This window comes from Staurois parvus, unplaced genomic scaffold (assembly GCF_062004578.1).
Source record: "Staurois parvus isolate SC_StPar_1 unplaced genomic scaffold, SC_StPar_1.0 ptg003983l, whole genome shotgun sequence".
NCBI lineage: Eukaryota > Metazoa > Chordata > Amphibia > Anura > Ranidae > Staurois > Staurois parvus.
The window spans coordinates 1-11,430 of NW_028321778.1; the positions used below are offsets into that span (position 1 = coordinate 1).

At 45.7% G+C, this 11,430-nt stretch overlaps 1 protein-coding gene across 1 annotated transcript; it reads left to right on the plus strand.

The window, feature by feature from the left end:
- The first annotated feature begins 535 nt into the window (after window positions 1–535).
- Window positions 536–10,641, plus strand: LOC149427135 (glycerophosphodiester phosphodiesterase 3-like). Its single transcript, XM_089668225.1, has 5 exons — window positions 536–928; window positions 3,824–3,927; window positions 4,976–5,069; window positions 9,472–9,531; window positions 10,492–10,641. Exons 1-5 carry the CDS (start codon window positions 836–838, stop codon window positions 10,639–10,641), a joined length of 501 nt encoding a protein of 166 aa, XP_089524351.1. The 5' UTR covers window positions 536–835.
- Window positions 10,642–11,430: the final 789 nt, after the last annotated feature.

Consider the following 11,430-nt stretch of genomic DNA (forward strand, 5'->3'; position numbering starts at 1 on the left):
TGCCGGGAAGTATATCGGTGCCGGGAAGTATATCGTGCCGGGAAGTATATCGTGCCGGGAAGTATATCGTGCCGGGAAGTATATCGTGCCGGGAAGTATATCGGTGCCGGGAAGTATATCGTGCCGGGAAGTATATCGGTGCCGGGAAGTATATCGGTGCCGTGAAGTATATCGTGTCGGGAAGTATATCGGTGCCGGGAAGTATATCGTGTCGGGAAGTATATCGGTGCCGGGAAGTATATCGTGCCGGGAAGTATATCGTGCCGGGAAGTATATCGTGCCGGGAAGTATATCGTGCCGGGAAGTATATCGGTGCCGGGAAGTTCTGACTTTATATGCATTGTAACTATAAAGGATCGGCCGTGTTATCTTCTATTGAATGGGATCTGCGATCTGTGATATGTCTCTATGATCTCTATGATCTGTGATATCTCTGTGTGATTATTATCAGGCGTGCCTCAGGTATTCCCCCCCCCGGGGGCACACGCCTCCATCCTGACCCCGGTGGGCAGGTTGGGTCCCCCGGCTGGGTCGCAGGTCATTGTCGCACACAGGAGAGGGTCTTCCTCGCCATTGTTCCGGATGCGATCTCGGCTCCCTCCCAGTCTGGTCTGACTTGTTCTGAAATCGTTTTTTGCTCTACCAGAGAAAACTTGTCCTTCAGCATTTCGGAGAGGCACCCGGGGGATGGTGATTGGCTGCCACCCGCACCCCGCACCTCGCCTCCACAACTCGCCTTTTTTATGGGTTTTTTTTTACTTTGCGGCTGAATTGTGTCAAAACTTTCATTATTTTCCAGGACCCCCCCCACCTCCCCCCCAACACTGCCAGCTAGATGATGGCCGGGAACCCGCCGTGCTCCTCCTGCGCTCTGTGCCTGAGGGGCTTCTATGGCTGTTCCTGCAAAAGCAAGAAAACCAACTCAACGGTAAGCCGGGGACTCCGACGGGACGGGGGTGGGGTGGGGGGGGGAGGGCATCCAGGGGGTACTCAGACCTGTATATTGGGGTACTCCTACCATAGAGAGCGGGGGGCTTATCCAGGGGGTACTACCAATATACTCCTTGTAGAGGTACCCCCAGTATACTCCTTTATTCCTCCTGTACCAGGTCCGCAGTCTCTGGTCATCTCCTGTACTGTGTCCGCAGTCTCTGGTCATCCCCTGTACTGTGTCCGCAGTCTCTGGTCATCTCCTGTACTGTGTCCGCAGTCTCTGGTCATCCCTGTACTGTGTCCGCAGTCTCTGGTCATCTCCTGTACTGTGTCTGCAGTCTCTGGTCATCTCCTGTACTATGTCTGCAGTCTCTGGTCATCCCCTGTACTGTGTCCGCAGTCTCTGGTCATCCCCTGTACTATGTCCGCAGTCTCTGGTCATCTCCTGTACTATGTCCGCAGTCTCTGGTCATCTCCTGTACTGTGTCCGCAGTCTCTGGTCATCTCCTGTACCGTGTCCGCAGTCTCTGGTCATCCCCTGTACTGTGTCCGCAGTCTCTGGTCATCCCTGTACTGTGTCCGCAGTCTCTGGTCATCTCCTGTACTGTGTCTGCAGTCTCTGGTCATCTCCTGTACTATGTCTGCAGTCTCTGGTCATCCCCTGTACTGTGTCCGCAGTCTCTGGTCATCCCCTGTACTATGTCCGCAGTCTCTGGTCATCTCCTGTACTATGTCTGCAGTCTCTGGTCATCTCCTGTACTATGTCCGCAGTCTCTGGTCATCCCCTGTACTGTGTCCGCAGTCTCTGGTCATCTCCTGTACTGTGTCCGCAGTCTCTGGTCATCCCTGTACTGTGTCTGCAGTCTCTGGTCATCTCCTGTACTGTGTCTGCAGTCTCTGGTCATCTCCTGTACTATGTCTGCAGTCTCTGGTCATCTCCTGTACTGTGTCCGCAGTCTCTGGTCATCTCCTGTACTATGTCCGCAGTCTCTGGTCATCCCTGTACTGTGTCCGCAGTCTCTGGTCATCTCCTGTACTATGTCCGCAGTCTCTGGTCATCTCCTGTACTATGTCCGCAGTCTCTGGTCATCCCTGTACTGTGTCCGCAGTCTCTGGTCATCTCCTGTACTATGTCCGCAGTCTCTGGTCATCTCCTGTACTATGTCCGCAGTCTCTGGTCATCCCTGTACTGTGTCCGCAGTCTCTGGTCATCTCCTGTACTATGTCCGCAGTCTCTGGTCATCTCCTGTACTATGTCCGCAGTCTCTGGTCATCCCTGTACTATGTCTGCAGTCTCTGGTCATCTCTTGTACTGTGTCCGCAGTCTCTGGTCATCCCCTGTACTGTGTCCGCAGTCTCTGGTCATCTCCTGTACTGTGTCCGCAGTCTCTGGTCATCTCCTGTACTATGTCCGCAGTCTCTGGTCATCTCCTGTACTGTGTCCGCAGTCTCTGGTCATCTCCTGTACTGTGTCTGCAGTCTCTGGTCATCTCCTGTACTATGTCCGCAGTCTCTGGTCATCCCTGTACTGTGTCCGCAGTCTCTGGTCATCTCCTGTACTATGTCCGCAGTCTCTGGTCATCTCCTGTACTATGTCCGCAGTCTCTGGTCATCCCTGTACTGTGTCCGCAGTCTCTGGTCATCTCCTGTACTATGTCCACAGTCTCTGGTCATCTCCTGTACTGTGTCCGCAGTCTCTGGTCATCCCTGTACTGTGTCTGCAGTCTCTGGTCATCTCCTGTACTATGTCTGCAGTCTCTGGTCATCTCCTGTACTGTGTCCGCAGTCTCTGGTCATCCCTGTACTATGTCCGCAGTCTCTGGTCATCCCTGTACTGTGTCTGCAGTCTCTGGTCATCTCCTGTACTATGTCCGCAGTCTCTGGTCATCTCCTGTACTGTGTCCGCAGTCTCTGGTCATCTCCTGTACTGTGTCCGCAGTCTCTGGTCATCCCCTGTACTGTGTCCGCAGTCTCTGGTCATCTCCTGTACTATGTCTGCAGTCTCTGGTCATCTCCTGTACTGTGTCCGCAGTCTCTGCTCATCTCCTGTACTGTCTGCAGTCTGTTGGGGATAGGGTCAGTATTGGGGTCACTGCCATTGTTGATGGTGGGGTCAGTATTGGGGTCACTGCCATCGTTGGGGTCAATGTTGGGGATAGGGTCAGTATTGGGGTCACTGCCATCGTTGGGGTCAATGTTGGGGATAAGGTCAGTATTGGGGTCACTGCCGTTGTTGGGGTCAGTGTTGATGATAGGGTCAGTATTGGGGTCACTGCCTTTGTTGATGGTGGGGTCAGTATTGGGATCACTGCCATCGTTGGGGTCGGTGTTGGGGATAAGGTCAGTATTGGGGTCACTGCCATCGTTGGGGGTCAATGTTGGGGATAGGGTCAGTATTGGGGTCACTGCCGTTGTTGGGGTCAGTATTGGGTTTACTGCGATTGTTGATGGTGGGGTCAGTATTGGGGTCACTGCCATCGTTGGGGTCAATGTTGGGGATAGGGTCAGTATTGGGGTCACTGCCATTGGGGTCAGTATTGGGGTCACTGCCGTTGTTGGGGTCAGTATTGGGTTTACTGCGATTGTTGATGGTGGGGTCAGTATTGGGGTCACTGCCATCGTTGGGGTCAATGTTGGGGATAGGGTCAGTATTGGGGTCACTGCCATTGGGGTCAGTATTGGGGTCACTGCCATCGTTGGTGTCAGTGTTTCGGTAGGAGAGGGTAAAACTCATTTCTTTCCATAGGAAGGACAGGAATGGGTCCCACCAATTAGCATCTATATTGGGCTTCCCGGGGGCGTGGCTTGTGATCGATCGTCTGTGACTTCAGGGGGATTTGTTGTGATCAGTAGACATGGGCTGTGAAATAACTGATGTTCCTCCTTGCAGGGTGAGTGTGTCTGGGTTCTGCTGATCTTCCTGATCTTCCTCTTCACACTGATATGGATGTACATAACGCTGATCCTGAAAAATGACATCCACAACTTCAATGAGTAAGTTTTTACCCCCCCCCCCCCCCAACGTAGACATTGTGCTCACAGCCTCCAGTTTCATAGGTCAGGAAGTCTAATGATGACCGTCCAATGGGCTCCAGTCACACCTGATAATAGCCCAGGTAAGACACGCCCCTTCTCTCTGTGTTGAGGGGGCGTGGCTGTTACTCAGCTCCACCGGCACGGGGCACCGCAGTGTGAGGACAGGGACCTGCATTTTCTCTGGGAGAAAAAAGTCTTTTAATTTGTTTCCGAGCAAAAATCACAAAATGTAACATAAACGGGTCCAACAAATTAAGTGTTTGACTTCACTTTGGGGGAAAAACACCAAAACCTGGAAATCCTTCATTTTCCACCAGAATCCGGTCTGGGTGTGGCGTTCGTTTCCTCTAGAGTGCCCCGGGAGTCCCGTAAATCCTGGTGCCCCGGGAGGCCCGTAAATCCTGGTGCCCCGGGAGCCCCGTAAATCCTGGTGCCCCGGGAGCCCCGTAAATCCTGGTGCCCGGGAACCCCGTAAATCCTGATACCCCGGGAGCCCCGTAAATCCTGGTGCCCCGGGAGCCCCTATATCCTGGTGCCCTGGGACCCCTATATCCTGGTGCCCCGGGAGCCCCTAAATTTGTAACTGATTGATTTTTACTGGTTAATGCATTAAAATTCCTCTACGTGAAAACGGTGCTTTCTGCTCTCTCACACTGCGGTGCTCTGTGCAGACAGAGCTGAGTAACAGCCACACCCCCTCATCACAGCCACACCCCCCATCACAGCCACACCCCCCATCACAGGCACCAGAAAGGGCAATCCGGGGGGTGGGGCCATGGGACGACTTCTTACCAAAAGTCGATATTTGCATATTACAGGGTCCCGGGATGTTGTAGAAGAACACGGACCCCACATGTAGTCACCTGGAGGGGTCTACTATTCTCCGTGTCGGGTTTTTCGCGCCTTTTGTCGCAAAGTGGGACATTTTTCAGCGTCCGTAACAAATTCTCTTCACCGCCATTTGATCTGATTTTTAATTTTTTTCCATTTTTTTTTCTCCCTGCAGGGAAATCTTCCGCCTCCTCGGCCGTTGGCAGGACTGGTCCATCGTACTGATCACCGTGGCGGCCGTCCTTCTCTCGTATTCCGCTCTCCTGATGGTACGCCGCGCATTTCCTTCGTAGGGTGTCAATAGAAATGTTGTAAAGGGTATTTTATTGGTGACATTTCAGGGCTTATTTAGAAAAAAAAAAAAAAAATTTGTATCGCTGTTTTGTCCGTTGATGTAAATTCGTTCTGCGCCAAATCGAATGTTCTCAGGTTAGTCGAATGTGGGAAATACTCCGTTATGGTCACTAGAGGGAGCTGAGGAGCGTACGTGTTTCCCATGGTAATCAGCACCATCTAGTGGCCATAACGCGGTATTTTCCCGATTGCCCTGTTTGCACAGAACGAATTTCCATGCAGTTTTGATGGACGCGTGGCGGCCATTTTTATTTTTATAAATACAATTCCTTCTCATGGAGTATCTAAAAATTCAAATTTTTTTTTGTATTAAAATCCAAGTTTTCATCTTTTTTTTTTTTTTCTATTTTGTTATCCTTTTGCTGCATCTTCATGCTTCTGATCTCCTGCAGCCTCTTTACAGCCACTTCCTGTTTCCATATACTCAAGTGATGGCAGCACAACATTTCTCATGGGGGTTTCCTGATGTGACAACAGTGGCCATGTCTGTGTCATGTGTGCTGAAAATGTCCAATTGTAGCCAACATGACAGGGTGACAACGCATCGGGACAATTGGAAGACGGACAGAGCGTGGTCACCCTATAGCAGGAAGTGACCTTCATTGCATTTCTCAGGTCAGGTTTCCTGATGGTAAAAACAATGGACCCTGTCTGTGTCATGTGTGCTGAAAACGTCCACTTGTAGCCTCCATCGGAAGCCCATGTGACAGGGTGACAACGCATCAGGACAATCGGGAGACGGACAAAGCGTGGTCACTCTACAGCAGGAAGTGACCTTCATTGCATTTCTCAGGGCGGGTTTGTTGTTGGTGGCACCAGTGGCCATGTCTGTGTCATGTGTGCTGAGAACGGCCACTTGTAGCCTCCATCGGAAGCCCATGTGACAGGGTGACAACGCATCAGGACAATTGGGAGACGGACAAAGCGTGGTCACCCTACAGCAGGAAGTGACCTTCATTGCATTTCTCAGGGCGGGTTTGTTGTTGGTGGCACCAGTGGCCATGTCTGTGTCATGTGTGCTGAGAACGGCCACTTGTAGCCTCCATCGGAAGCCCATGTGACAGGGTGACAACGCATCAGGACAATTGGGAGATGGACAAAGCGTGGTCACCCTACAGCAGGAAGTGACCTTCATTGCATTTCTCAGGGCGGGTTTGTTGTTGGTGGCACCAGTGGCCATGTCTGTGTCATGTGTGCTGAGAACGGCCACTTGTAGCCTCCATCGGAAGCCCATGTGACAGGGTGACAACTCATCAGGACAATTGGGAGACGGACAAAGCGTGGTCACCCTACAGCAGGAAGTGACCTTCATTGCATTTCTCAGGGCGTGTTTGTTGTTGGTGGCACCAGTGGCCATGTCTGTGTCATGTGTGCTGAGAACGGCCACTTGTAGCCTCCATCGGAAGCCCATGTGACAGGGTGACAACGCATCAGGACAATCGGGAGACGGACAAAGCGTGGTCACCCTACAGCAGGAAGTGACCTTCATTGCATTTCTCAGGGCGGGTTTGTTGTTGGTGGCACCAGTGGCCATGTCTGTGTCATGTGTGCTGAGAACGGCTTCTTGCAGTCTCCATCGGAAGCCCATGTGACAAGGACAAAACTCTACTGAAAGTGGCTCCAAAGAAGCTGCAGAAGATCAGCAGCACTGAGATGTAGGGAAGGGGAAAAACAAAATGAAAGCAAAGATTTTATTTTTTTTTTAAATGTCAAATATTTGGTATACAGAACACAGAGCAACCTGTCGTTATTTTTGTCTGCATCCAGTAATGTATCTGAAATTTATTCTGTATATATTTATTATAAGAAAAAAAAAATATATATATCTATATAAATTCATGTATTTGTTTATTCTTTCCCTTAAATATTATTTATATTTTATATACAGATTAAATAACAAATACATTACTGGATGCAGACAAAATTAAATTGATGACATTCAGGGCTATGTCACCAAAAACATTGAAACAATTCTTAACGAAATGCACTAAATAAATAAATAAACATTATATTAATAAAAAAAAATAATAATAATGAAAAAAAAAAAAATTATATATGTCACCAAAAACATTAAAATAATTCTTAATGAAATGCACTAAATAAATAAATAAACATTATATTAATAAAAAAAAATAATAATAATGAAAAAAAAAAAAATTATATATGTCACCAAAAACATTAAAATAATTCTTAATGAAATGCACTAAATAAAATAAATAAAAATTATATTAAAAATAAATAAATATCTATACACACATATACTGTATGCGTTTGTGTGTGTGTGTGTATATATATAATTTTATTTTTTTTTTTCTTTATTATTTTTTTTTTTTGTTTATTAATATGTTTATTTATTTATTTAGTGCATTTCATTAAGAATTGTTTCAATGTTTTTGGTGACATAGCCCTGAATGTCATCAATTTAATTTTGTCTGCATCCAGTAATGTATTTGTTATTTAATCTGTATATATTTATTATATTCTGTATATAAAATATATAAATATATGTAATATTTAAGGGAAAAAAAATTTATATATTTATTAATATTTCAGGTACTTGTATAGCGCCATCAATTTGTGCAGTTCTTTACATATATATTGTACATTCACATCAGTCCCCGCCCCCGAGGAGCGTACAATCTAAGGTCCCTAACTCACATTCATACATATACATACTAGGGACAATTTAGACAGGAGCCAATTAACCTCCCAGCATGATATTATTATTATACAGTATTTATAAAGCGCCAATAGTTCACTCAGCGCTGTACATTACAGAGGGGGACAGAACATGTGACAGAACAATACCAATACAATGTGATACATGAGGGGATCGAGGGCCCTGCTCCTGGGAGCTTACAATCTAGGAGGGGGGGGGGGGGGATGGTGGCACAGGAGGAGATAGCTGTGGGGGATGGAGTGGTAGGAAGAGTGGAGGAGGGCGGCAAGTTAGCAGGGGGTGGGGTATTATTATTTATTTAGTACATTTAATTAAGAATTGTTTTAATGTTTTTGGTGACATAGACCTAAATATCATCAATTATTTTTGTCTGCATCCAGTAATGTGTTTAATATTTATTAAGTATATAATATATGCTGTATACAGAATATATAAATATATATAATATTTAAGGGGGGAAAAAAAAATATTATATACACATAGATATTTAGTATGTATGTGTGTGTGTATATATATATATAAATAATAATTTTTTTTCTCAAAAAAATAAAGATATATATTTTATTCTAATTTTTCAAGGAAAAAAAAAAAAAAAAAAAAAAAAAAAATATATATATATATATATATATAATATAGTTTTTTTTATTGAAAAAATAGAATAAATTATATATATAATTAAATTTTTTCAATAAAAAAAACTATTATATATATATATATATATATATATATATATATATATATATATATAAAAATAAATTTCTCAAAAAAAAAAAAGATCTATATTTTATTCTATTTTTTCAAGAAAAAAAAAAAAAAATATATATATATATATATAATTTATTCGATTTTATTTCAAGAAAAAAAATATATAATTTTTTTTTCTTGAAAAAATAGAATGAAAAATAGATCGTTATGTTGTTGAGAAAAAAATTTATATATATTATAATTTTTTTTTTCTGGAAAGAAATCGAATAAATTATATATATATATATATATATATATATATATATATATATATATATATATATAATCTAGTTTTTCTTGAAAAAAAAAATTATATATATATATATATATATATATATATATATATATGGTATATAAATTATTTTTTTTTGGTAAAAATAGAATTAAAAAAAATAAAAATATATATATATATCTTGTTGCTATATACAGCATATAATAAATATACACAGAATAAATATAAGATAAATTACTGGATGGAGGTAAAAATAATTGATGGCATTCAAGTCTGTCACCAAAAACATTAAAATTATTAAACTGAAATGTACAAAATAAATTATAATATTAAAAATAACAAGTATTATTATTATTCATTTTTTACATTTCATTAAGCATTGATGTTTTTGGAGCTGAATGTCATCAATTATTTGTCTACAATCCAGGAATGTATCTAATATTTATTCTGTGTATATTTATTATATGCTGTATACAGAATATATAAATATAAGGAATATTGAAGAAAAAAAAAATTATTTTTGTAAATTTCATTAAGAATTAGTTTGATAAATGTCTTTGGCGACATCGACGTGGCTTGTTCTAGTGTTGCGATCTGCTGGTGGATGTGGATTGAGAATTGCGCGGTAACGGTCCCGTTTCCTATCTCCCGCGTCCTCTAGATCCTCTCCATGATCCTGCTGGTGTGCGCTCAGCCGCTCAGACTGCACTGCCTACATAAGGTGAGGCTCCGCCCATAGTAGGTGGAAGGTGAGCGAAGGCGTGGAAGGTGAGCGAAGGCGTGGAAGGTGAGCGAAGGTGTGGAAGGTGAGCGAAGGCGTGGAAGGTGAGTGAAGGCGTGAAAGGTGAGCGAACGCATGGAAGGTGAGGCTCCACTCGTAGTAGGTGGAAGGTGAGCGAAGGCGTGGAAGGTGAGGCTCCGCTCCCAGTAGTTGGAAGGTGAGTGAAGGCGTGGAAGGTGAGCGAAGGTGTGGAAGGTGAGCGAAGGTGTGGAAGGTGAGTGAAGGCGTGAAAGGTGAGCGAACGCATGGAAGGTGAGGCTCCACTTGTAGTAGGTGGAAGGTGAGCGAAGGCGTGGAAGGTGAGGCTCCGCTCGCAGTAGTTGGAAGGTGAGCGAAGGCGTGGAAGGTGAGCGAAGGTGTGGAAGGTGAGCGAAGGTGTGGAAGGTGAGCAAAGGTGTGGAAGGTGAGGCTCCTCTCATAGTAGGTGGAAGGTGAGCGAACGCGTGGAAGGTGAGCAAAGAAGTGTAAAGTGAGCGAAGGTGTGGAAGGTGAGGCTCCGCTCGCAGTAGTTGGAAGGTGAGCGAAGGTGTGGAAGGTGAGCAAAGGCGTGGAAGGTGAGCGAAGGTGTGGAAGGTGAGCAAAGGCGTGGAAGGTGAGGCTCCGCTCGCAGTAGTTGGAAGGTGAGCGAAGGTGTGGAAGGTGAGCGAAGAAGTGTAAAGTGAGCGAACGTGTGGAAGGTTAGCGAAGGCGTGGGAGGTCAGTGAAGCTGTGGAAGGTCAGCAAAGGCGTGGGAGGTCAGTGAAGGCGTGGGAGGTCAGTGAAGGCGTGGGAGGTCAGTGAAGCTGTGGAAGGTCAGCGAAGGCGTGGGAGGTCAGTGAAGCTGTGGAAGGTCAGCGAAGGTGTGGGAGGTCAGCGAACGTTCTGAATATTTGACCCTGAAGGTTGTGTTCTCCTTTCCAGTTCCTGATCGTTCTCTGCGCTCTGCTGGTCTCTCTGGGAATGATCGGTTTGGATATAAAGTGGAAGGTGGAATGGGCGGCGGTGGCGGTCTCGTTGCAGGTATGGAATTTTGGTGAAATGTTTGGAAACCAACAAGGAAGGCAAAATTAAAGAACTTCCCACCCCGCCCCCTTAGGGTTAATATTTCCTTGCATACCCACCTTGTAGGATAGTGGTGGAGGAGGTTCCCCTTTAAGGTGCCTCCATCCCGCTGGAGAAGGCTGGGAGTCTAGGCAGGACCAGGAAGGGAGGTGGATGAGACTGGACAGGAAGAAGCAACATCTAGCTGCTGTGCTCCTGCTCTTCCCCCTCTGGGGGGGGGGGGGGGGCAGGGTTCCCCACCATACCCATGAGAGAGGGAGACCTTGGGAGTTGGTTTACTTCTTGGTTCCTCCCCTCCAAGAAGAGCAACAGGCTTGCAGGGAATGAGTGCCTTTCTGCAGGGACATGGGCAGCCATTGCTTTTGCCTGGAATCGTGTTGTGGTCTGCAATCAAGACAAGTCTGATTATTGGAGGAGAGCAGGCTGAGTTTCCAGCACATCTAGAGAACTGACCACGCTGTGTGGCGTTCTCCTGTCTGATGAAAATCCAAATCCTTCCAAGCAATCCATATCTACACTATATTGCCCCAAATATTGAGTTGGCCCCGCCCTTTCCACACACATGACCTTTATTGGCCCCCCAGTCTTAGTCCGTAGGGTTCAATATTGAGTTGGCCCCGCCCTTTGCAGCTATAACAGCTTCAACTCTTCTGGGAAGGCCCCCCACAAGGTTTAGGAGGGTGTCTATGGGAAGGTTGGACCATTCATCCAGAAGCACATTTGTCAGGTCAGGCACTGATGTCGGGGGAGGGGCACTGATGTCGGGGGAGGGGCACTGATGTCGGGGGAGGAGGCCTG

What these genes read in the sequence shown, in the direction of transcription:
- LOC149427135 (XM_089668225.1), top strand. Translation starts at nt 836, where the DNA reads ATGATGGCCGGGAACCCGCCGTGCTCCTCCTGCGCTCTGTGCCTGAGG. An exon ending in GCAAGAAAACCAACTCAACG is followed by an intron (nt 929 to 3,823) that starts GTAAGCCGGGGA and finishes TCCTCCTTGCAG; the next exon opens with GGTGAGTGTGTCTGGGTTCT. An exon ending in GACATCCACAACTTCAATGA is followed by an intron (nt 3,928 to 4,975) that starts GTAAGTTTTTAC and finishes TTCTCCCTGCAG; the next exon opens with GGAAATCTTCCGCCTCCTCG.